This window comes from Leucopleurus acutus (assembly GCF_964270905.1).
Source record: "Leucopleurus acutus genome assembly, chromosome: 17".
NCBI lineage: Eukaryota > Metazoa > Chordata > Mammalia > Artiodactyla > Delphinidae > Leucopleurus > Leucopleurus acutus.
In genome coordinates, this window is record NC_139159.1 from 48,039,952 (window position 1) to 48,059,225 (window position 19,274).

Genomic DNA, 19,274 nt, shown 5'->3' on the forward strand with positions numbered 1-19,274 from the left:
ATATACTGGCATCATCTCAAAAGACGTTTAGGTCATTTAACAAATAAAATACATGCCTCGATTCAAGAACTCACATGGAAATCTAAATTCATAAACTGCATTACAGACATTGTCTTATGCCTCTTTTACATAAAACTAAGAAAACTCTGAAGTACTTTCTCATGAAAGAGGTTCTCACACCAATGCCAGCTTATCACCTATTTACCCAAGCCAATTAATTACAAAGAGAAATAAAATAGCGTAACATCACTGTGCACTGTTTAAGGAATTTTTATTAAAGCAAGAATTTTATAATCCAAATTACGTTTCCTTGCTCAGTTATCAATTCTGTTGTTTAAAACAGAAGTGACATTCTGAGATATGCCACAGTAAAGAATTACAAAATTAAAGAAAGGAATGCTTTAAATTTTTGTACTTTGCTGAAAATTCTTTTTCCCAGGGTCTATAAAACATTAATTTGTTTTTATATTTTACTATTTTTTTGTTTTTTTTTTTGTTGTTTTTAAATCAATAAGTAATCTAGGACTAGCATTATGTTGCTAGACCTGGCATTTGCTCGGTACATAAGGTTCAAAGTTTCCTTTCCTTTTTTTATTTGTTTTATATTTTGCAATGTTTTTTTTCCATAATATTTAAGTTTTTCGATGTTTACGTATTTTTCTTCGGTGAAGCACGAGTTTCTTTTCGTGGTCCCTGATCATCTGTAAATGTGGGGGGAAAAAAGGTTATAATCATCAAATCTACCAGACAGAATTTAATGATTCCAACCACTAAAAAGAAAGGATCTTTACCTAAGTGACTGACAGAGGTGCTAACTATAGCGATAATGGCAGTCATATTACAATATATAAATGTATCCAATTAACATGTTACACACCTTAAATTTACACACTGTTATATGTCAAATATTTTAACAAAACAAAAATAACAGGACCAATACTGACACTTATGTAAAGCCCTTGGCCAAATTCAGCCTGTTTACAGGCTGCTTCTGTAAAGCTCCACTGGACCACAGCCATCCCCACTGGTTTACATGTTGTCTGTGGCTGTTCTCACACTAACGGTGGAGCAGAGTAGCTTCAACACGTACCATGGCCCCCAAAGCCCCAACTATTATTTCCTATTTTACAGAAAAGCTTTGCCCGTCCCTGGCTCTGGCTACACAGCTACATCAGCCCATTTCCTGGGGCTAACGAAAGGCAACAGCAGAGGCCAAAAGGCAACCGTCATCGCTGCCACCCAAGAAAATGTATGAAGCTATGAAAAGACCTCCAAGAACAGCTATACAGGGCCAACCCCTATTACAGCCATTTAATACAAATTACTATACAAAATGCTTGAAAGGGCTCTGATCTTAAAAATTCAAGTCAATACCAGGGTAACAGGTAAAGTTTCCTTTAATTCCTCTGTATCTCTACTTCTCTTTGAAAAATTTGCAATGCATTTGAATTAATGGTAAAATGAGTTTTTGCTATGTTTCAAAATATGCTCAAACTGTTAAAATAAAATAAGAAACAAACATAGGGGGGCAGGCTCACTTTAAACAGTTGGAACCCCAGTGGCACTGTTAACTGCTTTCTGGGCAGCCTCTTTTGCTTGGTGGGCTTGTAGTACAGCTACAGCTTCATCGACCTGAAAAAAAGAGAAACTGGTTCTGAAAAATAATAATTAGACGATAATTTCAAATGGACAACACACAAATGTCCAACAAAGGCAAATTCCTTTCCTCAGGTGAAAGTGGAAACAACTGTTATCGAAAAACATTCCAACTATATCCGTATCTTTTGGGTTCCATTCCACCACTGTTCTAGAATTATGAACCTCTTGCACTTCTTAACTCTCTCCCCACCAAAAATCCCCCAAAGTTGAGAAATATCAGCAAACATCCCTTTAAGATGCAGCACAGTTAAGACAGCATGAACGCTGGAGTTACAGAGACTGGATTTGAAACCAAGCTCTGCCATTCCCTAGCTGCTTTGTGAGCACTGGGCAAATTACTTAACCTCTCTATGCTTCAGTTTCCCCGTGTATAAAATGGTGATAACAGCACCATAGGTTATTATTAGGATTTTCAATTAATATTTATAAAACTCTTAGAACTGTGCATGACTTGTATAAAGCACTTATAAATGTCCTAGAAAAATTAAGTTCCTACAAAACATCCTGGAATATGTACTATAAGAAGCTACTAGATAAATGATAAAATTTAAATTACTTTAGAACGGAGAGACTCTGGAGACTCAAGCATATGAAGAAGCTCTGAATTATCAATCTCCAGCAACATGCCAGTGATTTTACCAGCAAGAGTAGGGTGCATGGCTTGAATTAGAGGAAAGAGCCGTTCACCTAGGAACAAAAACATTCAAACAACACTCCAATCAAAAAAAACCAAAACATTTTTAAGGCATCTACCATATTAAAACTGGGGTTTAAGAATCTTTTGTATACAGCAAATAAATGCTAACCCATAACCCACCCCTTCAGTATCTTTCATGAGAAGATTGCTATAAAACGGATTAAGATCTACCACGGGGCAATTACTTCTTGGCAGCTGTCAGTTTGCCAAAAAAAAAAAGAGGAACTGAAGCTATGTTTACTATTAAAATGTTAAATCTGTACTCAGGCAAAATCAAAGTGGTTACTCATTTGGTTCAAATTCCTTCTTCCAAAAATGTGGCGGGGTACATGGCAAGCAATGCCCTATTACGCTGTCCACCAAAGGCAACATTTTAATAGCTTTTCCAGGCAGACAAACTGTGCCATCATAACCATTCATGCCAATGCACATCCTGCCACCCTGGCTGTCATTTTTAGGTACAGAGGAGGTCTAAATGCCTTCCGATTCTCTAGTGTCTCTATAACTGACTAGGTGGGACAAAGGTACTTACCCAACATTTGCTTCTGTTCTTGAGGAGGGGCAGATGCCAACATGGAAGCAGTCAAAGGTTCCTGACCTTGTACATGAACAGCAGGCTAGAAAGAAAACGGGAGAATTCCTAAGTTTAAAAAGTACAGAAGTAATGGCAAGTACAAATACAGCCATCACTGGAAATTAACTGGATAAAGACTGTAATCTAAACATAAATAGAAGCTGAGTGATTCGGAAACACAGCCTAAGGTAGCTATACTAACACCTAAGTGCTCAAGTAATGTAAGCCCAGGGGATGTTGAATTTTCTTTTTTATCTGGAGTATTCTTTGGAATCATACTTCTATGATCAACAACGATTTTGGTCCTAGGGTCAAAAAGAAAAAGGTAAGCCAAATCTCACAAACTAAACTTTACTTCACCCTTTCTTACAACTATGCCAGACAAAACTCTCACATAAGTAATTCAGGATGAGGGACTGCTGAATGCTTATCTAGTTCCTAGAGTACAGCACACAGAAGACATTTTTACATACTATCAATTACATACTATCAATTAGTGGCACCTCAACAGATATTCTACATAGCTTAAGCTCTCATATATCATTGTCTTCAATGTCTTTGACTGAGATCAAGGACTGTCATCTTTATAAAGAAATCATTAAATCCACACCTGCTGCATGGTAACTTGTGGCTGTGCGTTAAGATGTTGTTGAGGATTGCGAACTCCCGCAGCGTATTTATACTGTGGAACGGTGCGAACAGCAGGAGTAGCTGCAGCTGCAGCAGCTGCAGGACGTGGACCCATTGTCTGTGTTGATGTGTTAGCTAAAAAAATAAAAAGATTTTCGTATTTATCTTGCTATTTAAAATTGGAGACCAACTTTTACAGGAAGGGTTAAGACTCACCAACACGCTGTGTCGACATGACTCGTGGAACCTGTGAAGAAGCTGGTCTCATAGTACTAAATGGTGGTCTAGGAGCGGCTGGGCGGATAGCACCGGGCATATTTTGGAATGCTATGTTTAAAGATACGAACACACATTAACTGGGAGAAACTCACCAAGTGTTCATGCCGCTTTTTCAGAGCTGAGGTTTGCACAAAAGGCTATAGATGACCAAACATAAACAAACCATTTTTAAAAGCTTAGGCTCCTATATGCCATTTCTCCAGACTTAATCATATCAGAGCATCAGTAAATAAAAAGTTTTCATTCATACAAGGACAAGTACTTATTAATATCTAAATATGATACATGAACCCGATTCTAAGTGTTCCTGCAATACAGCACTATTCCACAGGATAAGGCTGAAAATGCCTGGACCCTGGTCCTCATACATGGAACAAGATCTTTTAAAACTACTGCCTAACCAAATATGAAATTGAGTTGGATGCATTCCCAAACTTGTCATAAAGGAAAATCAAAACGGCATAGATACTGCTGTCTTAAGGAACGGTGAAACATTTTACAATGTTTTTTTAAAAACAAAATGCTAGGATCCCCAAAATGAACACCCATAAAAATAAACTATAAAAGGCAAGAGCTAATAGACCATTGGGATATAACAGCTAATTCGCCTCATTTACGTTTTTAGTTCAAATACTTTGCAACCTTAAAAAAAAAAAAAAAAAAAAAAAAAAAAGCTTACGATGAGGTCTGGCACCCTGAGCAGTCCAGCGAGGACTTGGTCTTAGTTGAGCAATTTGGCTAGGAGGATAGTATGCAGCACGGTTCTGAGTCTGTAGAAAGCAAGCAAATGTATCAGCTAAAGAAAAAAGCAAATAATGCAACTAGTTATGCACTCAAAACATTTAGCAGGTCCTCACACTCTAAGCATTTTTCAAATCCAATCATAATTAACATCTCTTCATCTTAGGGCTTTATTTATTTTTTAGTGGGGCACAAAACATTAAAGATGACTGAAGAGGAAAACCTTCATGAGGTTTTTGTTCTCTTCTAAAACCTACCTGTGGGATAGCTGCCATGAAGTAACCTGAAGGAGGTGCTGGCTGGTAGGGGTTGATTACAGGGTTGGGCACAGCTCTTACACTTGCCATTCTCTGCATATACTGGTTAGTGAGGTGAGCCTGGCGCTCTTCTTTGCGCTGAGCTAAAGCTACATACAATGGCTTGGTGGCCACAATTCTACCATTCATTTCCGTAACTGCTTTAGTGGCTTCTTCTGGGGAGGAGAAACACACAAATCCAAACCCTTTGCTGCGACCACCCTCCATCATAACCTATTGAAAGAAAATGGAAGAAAACACGTGATTAATGCAATGGTAGATGAGGCACAAAAAGCAGAGTATCAACTATAGCCACCGACTCACATTTAACTGAACCCTGTCAATGCTTTCATCATTTTTTCCCACAATTTTTCCCTTGATATCCAAATATTAAGGGTAGACTACATGCATGCATTATCCCAGCCAAGCAAAAGAAGTGAAGGGGTGGAGGTCCAATAGCAACTTTGTTAAGGTTTTAGATTTTCAATATTAAGGTTTAATTTCTAAACACAATCAAGGCCTACTAAATTTTAGCACCACTAAAAACATGCACAATTAAAATTTGACTATCGTAGCAATTCGAGCTGACAAGATGCTTTCATTACTCATTAGAGGGGAGGAAAAAGCAGTTTTTTTTGAATATCACAGTATCCACATTTTAAAATTAAACTTTCACATTCAAGACCATAAGGGCCATAAATATTGGAGTATAAACAATATTCAGGAAGCTCACAATGACTCAAAATCTTTTAAACAAGCAACGAGGAGATGCAAAGAACTTCTCAGTAGCCATGCAATATACATAAGCGTGCTATACAGCTACATTCAACAGCATGCTGGTGGCACAGAACAAACAAAACAGCAATCAAACAGAGACCAATGATCTTACATAAATGCAGAATCAAAACAACAAAACAACTGGGCTCAAGGATACAGAGAACAGACTGGTGGTTGCCAGAGAGGTACGGGGGTGAAGGTAGCTAAAAAGTACAAACTCCCACGTATAAAGCAAGTCATGGGGTCGTATTGTACAGCATGGGGACTACAGATAATACCGTATTATACGTCTGAAAGTTGCTGAGAGTAGATCTTTACAGTTACCATTACAAGAGAAAAAATGTTTTGTAATGAATGTTAACTAGACCTATTGTGATCACTTTGCAGTATATACAAATATCAAACAATTATGTTATATACTTAAATATGTTTATGTCAATTATATCTCAAAAAAGAGTCCAGGGCTTCCCTGGTGGCGCAGTGGTTGAGAGTCCGCCTGCCGATGCAGGGGACACGGGTTCGTACCCCGGTCTGGGAAGATCCCACATGCCGCGGAGCGGCTGGGCCCGTGAGCCATGGCCGCTGGGCCTGCGCATCCGGAGCCTGTGCTCCACAACGGGAGAGGCCACAACAGTGTGAGGCCCGCGTACCGCAAAAAAGAGTCCAGAAACATACCCATGCAATTATGGGAACTTCATATGTTAAAGCTTACATTTTAAAACAGTGGGGGAAAGACGGACTTTGGACTATCTAGTACGTGGTACAAAGGGATAATTCTGAATTAACTTACAGCTCTTATTCACATCACATTGAAAAACATCAAACTGCCAGATAAGATTCTGTATCTGAACATAAGATGCAAAAATACAGGGAAACTAGGATGACACAAGACCCCCAAAGTCCTAAGTGGAAGACTTAGAGAAAATACTTGCAACATAAAACAAAGCGCTGACATGAAATTTCCCCTAAATCAGTAAAGAGAACCAACGCAGTATAAAAATATGCAAAGAATAGGCTAAACAAGTAAACACATAAAAAGTACATCTCATTTAAAAAGATGCATACCACTTTCTACTAAATTGACAAGACTAGTAGTAATTTAATTTGTTCAGCCTTTTGGGGACAATTCAGTTGTATGAATTTTAAATACACACACCCACTAACCAGAAACTTCAATTCTTGAACTCCAGAAATACTGGTGTGTGTGCAAAAATATATGTATAAAGATGTTTATCAGAGTGGTGGGTCTAACAGTGTTAGCATGCAAAGCAAACCAAATGACCATAATACAGGCACAGTAGAATAAGTTATGGTACATCTGTACCATGAATATTCAGCCCTTAGCAAAAAAGGAGCAAATGCCTGAAATAAGTATGTACCTAGATCTGTTAAGTAAAAAGACAAGTTGCAGAATAGGTATACTATGATCCTGTTTTATAAAAACTGTTTATATGTATACAAAATGTATACAAGCATGGAAAATTATCTGGAAAGGCCAACCAAACTCCTTTTGAAGACTGAAAATGAAAAATGGAGGGGTCACCTTTTTACACTTCTGTCTTGACCAATTTGTTTTTCAGCAAGCATTATCAAATTAACATAATGACCTCCTCTCCCAGAATTCCTGCGAAACCTTTTCACCTCCTTGCCAACAGCGATATGATCCACAAAGGACTTTTTGAAAAGGACTTAAAAAAGACCCTCCTTTGTAAAACATGCATGCTTCTTCATACATTCAAAATAAACTGATGCACAATATTCAATTTAAATGATTTTCAGGGAACATACTGAGGATAAACAAACTCAGGAATAGATTCTATCATACTCCAGGTTCTTTTACAAAAGCACAGGCTGAATGAAACAGAAGACAACTACATCACTTGCATTTTTATGTGTATTCCTCTACTATGCTCCTTAACGTTCTATCGTAGAAGTTCCCTTAGTCAATGGGGTTGCAGAACAGAAAGATCAGCCAGGAGGTCACTCCAGAGCACTCAGTTTTAATTTTTCCTGTACTCTTTTGAGAATCTGTTTAAAGTTTTAGATACTCTTCCCACCCCTCAAGGTATATACATACAGAACTTTAAATACAGAAGGATTCTTGGGGCCATGGACACCAGAAAAAAACACCTGAAGCAGAGGTTCTTATATCAAAATTCCAGAATTTAAACTAGAATCTCACTGTTGTATTTCTTAATTTCTGATTTCAAGTAAAAGCAAACATGATCTCTACCTTTACTGTTAGGGGGCGTTAAGTTTGACTCCCCAGAGTGAATTCTGTAAGCAAATATAGATTAGCTCAAATAGTAACAATTACAGTTCCCTAATAAACTGCTTTCTTTAACCAGTAAAATAACTACTTTAACAGAGTACAGAACAGTGCATATCATGTGATGATCAATCACTATGGTCATCAAATGCAGCCTTTCCAGCCACTTCAAATCTGAATATGTTTTTTTTTTTTTCCCCCCCGGTATGCGGGCCTCTCACTGTTGTGGCCTCTCCTGTTGCGGAGCACAGGCTCCGGATGCGCAGGCTCAGCGGCCATGGCTCACGGGCCCAGCCGCTCCGTGGAATGTGGGATCTTCCTGGACCGGGGCACGAACCCGTGTCCCCTGCATCGGCAGGCGGATCTCAACCACTGCGCCACCAGGGAAGCCCTGAACATAAGTTTTTGAAGTAATGAAGCAAAGATATGATTTTCTGAAAAATGAAAGGCTGATTTTTTAGAGAAAAGCAAAAACTATTTGACCATTCATTTATAAAGAAAAACACTCCATATGAAATATAAAATTTATATACATATATCCATGGGCATGGATTTTTCCCAAATCTTAAAAAAAAAAAGTGCATCGGGCTTCCCTGGTAGCGCAGTGGTTGAGAGTCCACCTGCCGATGCAGGGGACACGGGTTCGTGCCCTGGTCCGGGAAGATCCCACATGCCGCGGAGCAGCTGGGCCCGTGAGCCATGGCCGCTGAGCCTGCGCGTCCGGAGCCTGTGCTCCACAACGGGAGAGGCCACAACAGTGAGAGGCCCGCGCACCACCAAAAAAAAAAAAAAAAAAAAAAAAGAAATGCATCATATGCTTTACCTTTGCACTAGTGATTGTACCGAACGGAGAAAACTCTTTCCGGAGACGTTCATCATCAATACCGTCATCGAGATTTTTCACATAAAGGTTTACACCCTAAAATAAAAATAAAATAAAGAAAAAAAATTTAGAAAAAGAAAACCGTAGTGGTACTTAAGCATACTTCGTATTATCTTATCCCATGTTTCCTCTCCTTTTCCCCTCTCAAACCCTCCAGTTACCTGTCAGTAACTGAAATGAACATAAAATAGGTTTCCTCATCCCTGTCTTATTTTTGCTCGTTCAGTTAAATAATGAACCTGGTATCTGGTGATCCTATCTTGCTTCATCTGTTCAAATTTGCGCTTAAGTTCCGTCTGTCTTTCCACTTTTTTCTGGGCTCGACCAACGTAAATTTGTTTTCCATTGAGCTCCTTTCCGTTCATCTCATCCACAGCCTTACAAAGACCACAAAATTTTAATTACTAACTTGCAATATATAATTCATTTTTTAACAATACAGAAAATTTGTTAGATTATAGAAGCTAAAGATGTACCCACCATAAAAACTAAACTGTGAGGTTTTAAGACAACAGAGGTTTTCAATTTATACCCTCAAAATATATAAAATGCAAGTAATTCAAAACAATATATGTGGAGATGAACATGTAGACTAGCCGTTGGTACGCATGTGTATTTCAATGCAAGAACAACTCAACTTTATACCCCCACATCTTACTATAAAATACAGAAAAACCCACACTGCCTTTGGTTAGTATATTTTAAGTCTTACTTTCTGTGCATCTTCATGCCTTTCAAAGCTTACAAATCCAAAACCTTTGGATTTTCCACTCTCATCAGTCATTACTTTCACACTTAAGGCAGGTCCTAAAAAAAATTTTTTTAATGATTCAAAGATATTCCATACAACATTTAGTTTATACATTTCAAGTTTCAATACACAAACAAAGCCATGAAAAAAAATATAAAAATGGGGATTAAAAAAAACTCCAAGCCTCCAGAAATTTATTCCTCCTATAACCACCCTCTTCTCTCCCACCATGGGCACTAAATATTCTCTTTATTTCTACTAAGAAGCTAAGTTAATACTCTATTCCCTGAAACACTCCTCCTTCCATTTAAGGAGATACGTTTTAGACAAATGTAAATGATGATTAAGTTTTATTCTTAGCATTAGTACAAAACAGATGCATTATTTTAAAACAATTTGTTTTTCTTTAAGAATTCTTAAGCCTTGGCCCACTTGATTTTCAACAAGGAGTAGAGGAAACACGGGGTTTGACCTTTGACATAGCAGAAGCACCTGGAGGAGGTGGCATGTTTCTGAAGACACATATTCCCCCACCACTCCCTCAAATAAAACAGACTTAACAGAAGTGCTAAGTATTATCTCAGGTAGGTGGGGAAAAAAGATTACAAATCACATCTGATTACAGGCAATCTGCAAGATGTATGGGCACACATCAACTGTTTAGAGGGTTCAATGTGGCATGCCAGCTTGGCAATAGTAAAGTATTAGATGTCCTCATTCTTTATGATTTGAGATGCTTTTAAAAAGGGACACCTATTTAAGTTAAACAAAAAGGAAAGCAAAGGTAAGGGGCAAGTAAATCACCTTCAAGGGTACAATTTAAAGTTCATTTTCTGATCAGCTACACAACTATCTAAAGTGAGACCGGTTTCACACTTCATGGGAAAATCTGGATCTTTGTCTTTAAAAGTCATTATTTTAAATTGCTCAAACATGATGCTGAGACTGGCCAAATATCCCAAAGCTGGCCAGCTTTCCTGTCCCATAATTAAAGACTACACTCCAACCTAAGTTGGCTGTGTCTCATGCAATGCCTCTGATGAGATGGGATCTGTTAGTACATAAATCCAGCACAATTTCTTAACATAGCAAAAGCTTTTAAGATCTGTTCCAATTACACAGTCACACCTTACGGTGCTAATACAATGCTATTAACCTTTAAACTGGATAGAATTCTATTTATATGCTAGTATAATGGACTATCAGTAGCTTAACCCAAGTAACTACAATATTTTAAAATATGTGAAGTCCCATTTACTTTTTTAGTATAAAATATTAGCCAAAACTAACATTGAACAACTACTCAGAACTGAGTATAAAAATTTAATTCAGACACATTACCAAACTTGCCAAAGAGATCCTTAAGGCGCTCATCATCCATGTCTTCTCCAAAATTCTTGATGTAAACATTGGTGAACTCTTTTGCCCTAGCTCCGAGTTCTGCTTCTCGTTCCTTACGAGACTTAAATCGTCCAACAAATCTAATAAAATAGATAAGAACTATAAAATTAGGTTGTATTTTATGAAGTTCAGGTTAATTAAGCCTGACGGTTGACTCTGTAATAGTTACTGATAATTTCAGAATCTCTAATAAAAAGCAAACTATAAAACAGAAATAGGGCCTTAAGTGAAATGTGAGAACAAACCTCTTAACTATAATCACGAAAAAGAACATTTTTCTTAATACACACTCCTCTCCCTTCCTTCTAGCTAACCTAGGATTAAGAAGATTACGTCCAGCAATACAAACTAGTGGAGTATGCCTGCACCACGCCAGTGAAAAAACAGAAAAGCTTTTATCGTTGCTGTTTCAACATGGCTCTTGCACTTCGTTTGCAATCTCCTAAAATATAAATTTAAGCTACCGAATTCTGTACTCTAACATACAACAGCCTGGAACAAATTTCTTTGCAGCATTGTCAACAAAATGTGTTTTAAAAATTGAGGTTTTCCCTAAAAGTAGTACATGTGTCATTAAACAATATAATATACATCACAAAACCATCACCCAGGGGCTTCCCTGGTGGTGCAGTGGTTGAGAGTCTGCCTGCCAATGAGGGGACACAGGTTCGAGCCCTGGTCTGGGAGGATCCCACATCCCGCGGAGCAACTAGGTCCGTGAGCCACAACTACTGAGCCTGCGCTTCTGGAGGTTATGCTCCGCAACAAGAGAGGCCGTGATACTGAGAGGCCCGCGCACCACGATGAAGAGTGGCCCCTGCTTGCCACACCTAGAGAAAGCCTTCCCACAGAAACAAAGACCCAACACAGCAAAAATAAATTAATTAATAAACTCCTACCCCCAACATCTTCTTAAAAAAAAAAAAACCATCGCCCATAATCCCACCCAAATCATGACTGACTTTTCGTAGGCCTTTCTGTTCTCTGTGCTTAAGAACGTTAGTCCAGCACAATTCCTTTCCATAGGAGACACCTACATTTTATTCCCTTAGCCGCACCCCACACCTCCCCCCACCCATATGGTGCTGCTTCTCCATGCAATTAGTTTCATAAATGTTCTCAGTGGGAACATGATATTCCATTGTGGACAACAAAACTTTCTTTTGTAAATAATGCCGCAACGTTATGAAACTTTGTTATTTGTTCTTAGGATAGAGTTGCAGAAATCATGGCAGCTCGAAACGTATATAAATGATCGTAAGTTTATACCTACAAACTGCTTTCCATAAAGGGTTATATCATTTTATACTCAAAAAACAGCAATAAATCAAGTTCTTTGTTTAATCGACCTCCACCAGGGGTAGCCATTCTTTTTTTCCCCCTAAAGCACTGCTGACAGGCAAAAGATAGCTTCATCTCTGAATACTAATGATGCTGAACATTTTTCTTATTTAAAGATGTATTATTTTTAAGAATTAGCCTTTGTAAACATTGTTCCCATTGAGGAGTTGCTGGTTTCCTTAGACTTGTATGGGGTTCTTTACATACTACAAAGTCTTTCCTTAATCATGTAATTGATGGAACTCAAACAGGTAACACCATGTGCATGACTCCTCCATGTACGGACTGACCATCCCACTTGATGCAGATTTATGAGAACCACACCTTAAGAGTGATGCAGTTGACCTGTAAGAACCAAACCCAATTTGCATGCCATCACTGCAGTTTACATGAGCTCACAGCTCACTTACAACGTGGCCTCACAGCTGAATTTACCTAATTAAGCAAAATCCACTGGCATTGAAGATAAAATTGAGATTTGTAATGTCTTTAGGCTCACAAACTCTGTATTTTTACAACTTGTAGCAGAAAGCCTTATAGAGGTTTTATCAGCGTCATTATTTTAAAAGTTTGCAACTTTTAAGAACAAGTTTATTTCAGAAAAGATTAATCATGAAGACTTCTGGTTTAATTACGATTTATCTTCACATGGGGAAGGGAGCCAAGAGGTGTTGAAACAACAATTATGACAATCTTTAAACTCCATCAATAAACTGGGAGTAAAGCCAAGCAGAGAGTCACCCTGGGCTCTGAATTTAGACCACTGGGTTTGTATCACAGTTTATGTCATACCAGCATGTAAATACAGGCAAGTTATTTTAGCTTCAGCTTTGAATGTAAAAGGGGCTGATTACTACCTTGGGAATTATGCTTAAGTTTCTGCCTGGATTTCTAGTTTTTCAACTAATATGCACTTATTTTTGAAAAAGCTTTATATTCCAGCATACCTATCTTCTGCTGTTTCTTTTCTGTTTGAATGCTGACCAGCTGTATTAATTCACTGTTACTTGTATGTTACGCTGAATGTGGAGAAAAGACAATTATAAAATCTACCAAGATGTGGTTTATTAATCTTCACTTTAGCTGCATCTCTTCTAAGAGCACAAATATATTACTTGTAAAATGCATGAATTGAACTATTAAAAGCATTTGAAGAATGATTAACTAAACATGTGTACTTACACTTTGCGATCATTTAGAAGCATCCCATTCATTTTTTCAATAGCTCTTTCAGCTGCTTCTTGTGTCTCAAAATGCACAAATCCATAACCCTTGGAACCATTTTCATCACAAACCACCTAGGGAAAAATATGTAATAATTTTTCATTACTTGCTATTGATTTAGCATTTTTCCAGTACTCAGAGATAACTTATCAGCTACCTAACCTGGGCATTTGGGAAATAAAGATATCCATTAACAGAGAGCATGGTTGCTATCTTAAGGAATAAACTACAAGTAACTAAAACACCGTAAGTATGTTTACCTGTCATATTTTTGCTTACCTTACATGAAAGGATGTTACCAAAAGCAGAAAATGTATCATACAGTGCTTTATTATCAATGGATTTGTCCAAATTTTTGATGAATATGTTGCCCACTCCACTTTTGCGAAGTGATGGATCACGCTGAGACCACATAATGCGTACTGGCTTGCCCTTTATAACATCAAAATTCATGGTGTCCAAAGCACGCTCCGCTGCAGGAAGGACATTTTCAAAATAAATATTATTTCAAAACTTTTATAGCCCACTTAAAATTATATAAACTATTGTGGAGGGAACAGTAGAACACATGGTCCCTCTACCTCTTTAAACTTCAAGATGGCTGGATCTTACCTCATACCAGTCTAGATTTAAACTGTACAACGCAAAAAGAGAAGACAAATATCAAAAAACCCCAAATTTCCCACGTTAATTTGTTAATGGATGACGTATCGTTAAGAACTAACTTATTTCTGCAACAACCTCTTCCTTTAATTGCCATGAAATTTAAAAGCACCTTTTTGTTCCTAGTCAACTGTAAAACCGAGATTCCCCTTCACAATCTGCTTAAAAGCAATATAAAGGACAGTAAGCAATTGTAGATTATCCACAAGCAGAACAGTTTATGGATTTTAAAGCATTTTAACTTCTCTATTACTTGTCAAAATTGTTTCTTGCTTATCACTGTCAGTACTGTACAAAAATTAGTCCATTTTCTAAAAAAATTCCTGACTTATTGGGGGGATTTCAGTGATTCATGGCACAATTCCTATGGCCATGTTTAAAAAAAAAAAAAAGGCTTTATCCATTCAGAAAGACTTGAATCAGGCTTTCAAAACTAAAGTGAAGTTGGACGTACTTAGCTATGTAACACAAAACTTTTGAAATACCAGGTCTATGATAGTCACAATTCACTTTTAATGCTTTATTTACATATAAAACCAATTTTATCTTAGATCATTCATTTACTTAATAACTGATGATTAACCAATTATTTCTGAATAGTGCTAGAAAATTTCAAAATCTACCCTATGATTACATCTATGAAGGATCAAATTATGTGCACCCGTACCATTAAAGAAACACTTATACAGAAGTTTAGACTCTAAATGGAAAAATACATCCTTAAGTAGAAAAGACTAGTCCCTAAAGAGTGGGAACACACAGTCCATTTGAAGTCCTGAAACACCAATTTTCACAAATTCCATGCTAGTGTTAACTGTAAAATTAGTGAGAGGACAAATTTTCCAGCCACTTCTTTCTATAAATGAAAGTTTTAGTTTCTAGAAGATAGTGACAAACAACTGTCAGCTCATTTATCAATTGACCACGCCTACTCAGCTCCCCTCGTTTTTTAGCTGACTTTGCTTGAGCTTCTTTTGAATGAGTCACCTCTTCCTGTTAAATTGGAAACTGGTCACTTTCAGAAGCTATTCTACAAATACATCAATGTAGCAATAAATAAGGGGGAGAAATAAACGGAAAGCACTGAAAATAATATTTGGAAAAACAATAATTTGTATATATAGAAATGAAATAAATGGAAGATGGAAAAATGCTACCTTCTTTTGAGTAGTTACAATACTGGTCTACTGCAATAGATGAGTAATACACAGTGAGTGTTCTGTAACCACGGTAACCTGAAGTTCAACTCTTCTAGCCCCAAGAAATTTTAAAAATTGTTTTTTACGGATTTAAAATTGTTAAATTTAGAAGTTTACATTTCATGCTCTCTAGAATTTGTCCAAGTTTTCTCTATCAACTCTTCAGTTTGTGATTACCTGCCCCAAAATTATCTTCCCTGATCTTTCATTCAGCGATAAATCTTGCCCAGAGTTGGGAAGAACCGTTATGGAGTGACATTTGGAGCTACTGCCTACAGAGCAAAAGGGCAGAAAATCTGCAGTGCAGTTTTACAACTTCGGGCTTGCTGTCACTCAATAGCCTGCCTACCCAAAAATCTCAGCAGTAACTTTACCTAGTGAAAAGCTGATCACTAAATAACTCCAGATCTGTTAATGAAATAAAGTTTCAATTCCACCTTTAAGACCTTTCCTACAAAAATAAAAATAAATTCCTTATATTTTCTAACACTTGACATATATTCAAGTAGCCAGGGGAAAAAAGGGCAAAAGTGGACCATAAAATCAAGTGAAAATGACTTCTGCAAGTCAATTGATCCGGATATAAAGAAAAATCCTGGCAAGTCATCAGGTCACATATCTGTTTGCCAAATTCTGGATTTTTTGCAAACTGTTTAACTTTACTTTAAAAATACAAGGTTAGCTGCATCTTTTTCCCCATAAATTTCAAGCTGACTCTAGTGCTCAATCATTCCCCATGATGTATGGATATTCTGGACTACTTTAAAAAAAAGGAAACCACCATTAGAATGCCACATAAGTATAACAGTCCAGTCCACACGACACTCACAAGTAACATTTTCCAGTCAAAATTGGTGACGGCATTTTTAAGTAAAATCCCTCAAAACCATAGAAACTATTTCAGAGGGAAAAAAATATTCCGAATAAATTACCAGTACTACGAAACTAACTCGACTAAAAAAATCACAACTACCTAAACAGCCTGAGAAAATGATGGCCTCCAAAAGGGTTCTCCTCCACATCCCCTCCCTCCTAACCTGCTGTTTAAGAGTGCGAAATGTCTGAACTAGAGGAAAAACCCCAATGCACGTCTCACTGGTAGTTTATACTTCCAGAGCCATCAGTCACCGACAAGTTATTAAGAACGGAATCAGCAGCCTGATACCACCACCAGACCACCATATTAACTTTATTCTAAGTCCCCGTGGCTCCCCCAGGCGATTGGGCCAGTAGCCGGAACAGGCCTCGGGCCTGTGAGGTTACAGGGTTCAACACGTGGTATTTTTCGAGCAACGAAATGCACTTCCTGGGGCGTCCTGGGGCGCCGGCAAGAGCCTCGGGTGGTGGGAGCGCCTTCACCTATTACCGGAAAAGGGGGCTCGGCGCTCAACACCCCAGAATCCCGCAGCTACTGGCGGGAGCGTCGTGTTAGAACCCATTCTCACCCACCCTGCCGGCGCGTCATCACCCTAAAGTTTGAGAGCGGCTGAGGCCGAGAAAATGGTCGCAAAGGAGGAAGTGGCCCGGCGTACGAGGGGCGTGCGGCTGCCGGCAGCGCGGGTCCCTGCGGGCACGGGGAACCGGGGTACTGGCGCCCAAGCCTCGCCCCGCTGGCCCCGGGGAGGGCTGGTGACATGCCCTCCTGCCCCCTCCCCCCGGGCCGCCGGCCTAACCAGCCCGCCGCCGCCGCCTGAGCCTCATGGCCGCCCGCCCGCCGTCGGGCCCGGCTCTCACCGTCTGCCGGCTGCTGGAAGTTCACATACGCGTAGCCCAAGGAGCGGCGGGTGATCATGTCCCTGCAGACCCGGATGGAGAGGATGGGCCCGGCCGGGCTGAACTTCTCATAGAGCATCGCCTCGGTCACGTCGGGGTGTAGGTCCCCCACGTAGAGCGAGGCCATGGGGTAGCTGGGGGCGCTGGGGTTCATCTCGGCACGGCTGCCCGCAGGGCCACAGGCCGCGACCTTTCCGTAAGAGAAGAGCGAGTGCTGGGGTCGCGGGCCGGAGCCGGGGGGAGGGGAGCGGGGGCAAGCGCAGAGGGACAAAAATCAACCGGAATCGAAAACTACTCAACAGCCGCAGAACGGAGTCGATCCGCTGCCGCTGGCTGCTGGCTGCTGGCTACTGGCTGCCGGCTGCCGGCTGGGGAGCGAGGGTGGCGGTGTCGGGTCCGGGCAGCGGGAAGGCCTCGGTCTCTTGGTTCCTCCTTGGAGCTGCTGCGGGGCCGCGGGCGGGCGGGTCGGTCTCGGTTGCTTCACCGGGTTATTTTATAAAACAGGAAGAAAAAAAAATAAAAGTCTCCGGCGGGGGAGACGCGGATTTTTTGTAAATTTTTTTTTGGTTTTTTAAAAGATTTTTTAAGATTTTTTTGGATTTTTTTAATAATAAATGTGTGTTCCGAGGCCGGAGCACACACTCCGCACTCTCAGCACTAACCGCCGGGGAGAAGGGGAAGCACCGCCTCCTGCACCCTCTACTTATACCCCGCGCCGCACTCACCCTGCCCCCGCGCGTCTGACGCCAGGGCCCTACGCGAGCGTCAGCGCCGGAGGAGGAGGAGAAAAGGAGGCGAGGGGGAGGAGGGAAAAGAAAACAGGAGGAGGAAAGAGCAAAGAGGAAGGGAGAGGTGGCGGCGGCGGCCGCTGCGGGGGTGGGGGTGGGGCTGGGGCGGGGCTTATGCGCACGCGCCGCGGCCGGGGGGCGGGGCCCACGCGGTGTAGGGCCCGTGGGGGAAGGGAGGGCCGGCTCGCAGGCTGGTCTCCGAGGAGTCGGGTTGGGACGGCCCCTCCTCCCACACATCCCGCCCCACCTCCACCCGGGAGAAGCGTTAAACCGTCACCTAGGCGGTGGGCGGCGCGCGGGGCTTTCGGGTTTCTCGTCTCTAACCACCCCCCACGTGCACGGCCACCCGGGCCTCCGCGCGGCAGCCAGGCCTGCTCCATTCGCACCCGCCCGTGAGGGACGCTGGGCACGAGTGGACCGGCATGATCCCTTCCAGGCCCAGCTTCCGAAACGTGGGTGAAAGGAGCCAGGACTGACTCCCCAGTTCTCCTTACCGGACCGCACTACGAGTCCCAGCGGGCAGCGCCGCCACGCGCCTCGGCCGCAGAAGCGGTGCCTGCTGGGAGCGGGAGTTCCCAACGGCCGCGGCGCTCGCTGACCCCAACTGGCCGCGGATCCTGGCCGCCCGCTCGGGGACCCCCAACCGTCCTGGCGCTGGACCCTGGTCGTCGCCCCGCGGTGCTTCCAATAGAGGAAGGCGGGGAGGAGGGGCCCTCGTACTACCGGTCCTCTCGGTTCCGAGCCCTAGACTCTCCCCGGTCTCCCCACTGGGTGCTGTCGTTTGGTCAAAGTGATTTTAATTGGGGGAAACTATCTTGGGGTCTTTGTCCGCTTCCCTTTTTAAAGTATCGTGATCGCTGTTCACTTAAGGTAATAGGTTGGAATCTGATTCGTGCTCTTTCTGCCAGAAATTTCTTTGAGGTAGAAAACAGGACTCCAGAAAAATAAATGTTTTTCTTTAAAGTATGAGTCTGTCACAGACATACGTGGCACCACAGACCTGCAACCAGGCAAAATTAGAAATAGTCTAAACGCGGTATTAAAAATGTTTAAAACAATGTTGTGGTTAGTTGGGGTCTTTAATAGGAATGGTAGCTGTAATGAATCAGTAGTAAAAATACCAGTTAATAGGAATGACATTAAGTCAGCATACAAATCCCACTTTAACGTAGTAATGTACGTTACAGTTTTTAAAGCACTTGCATAAACATCCTATCATTTGTTCCCTACAGCAATCTTGTGTGGGAGGTGGAGCAAGTAGTAATAATTTTATTTTACTGTTAAGGGAATGGTCTCAAGTTAAATGATTGCCCAATTCATTCTTTTGCT

At 40.7% G+C, this 19,274-nt stretch overlaps 1 protein-coding gene across 1 annotated transcript; it reads right to left on the reverse strand.

The window, feature by feature from the left end:
• Positions 1-254: 254 nt before the first annotated feature.
• PABPC1 (poly(A) binding protein cytoplasmic 1) lies at positions 255-17,882 on the reverse strand. The gene is made up of 15 exons (XM_082859041.1): positions 17,119-17,882; positions 13,802-13,995; positions 13,481-13,596; positions 10,898-11,037; positions 9,518-9,612; positions 9,045-9,182; positions 8,746-8,841; positions 4,838-5,110; positions 4,519-4,609; positions 3,777-3,887; positions 3,541-3,695; positions 2,889-2,973; positions 2,216-2,346; positions 1,539-1,632; positions 255-701 (listed from the first exon to the last, which is right to left on the reverse strand). Exons 1-14 carry the CDS (start codon positions 17,309-17,311, stop codon positions 1,540-1,542), a joined length of 1,911 nt encoding a protein of 636 aa, XP_082715167.1. The 5' UTR covers positions 17,312-17,882; the 3' UTR covers positions 255-701; position 1,539.
• Positions 17,883-19,274: the final 1,392 nt, after the last annotated feature.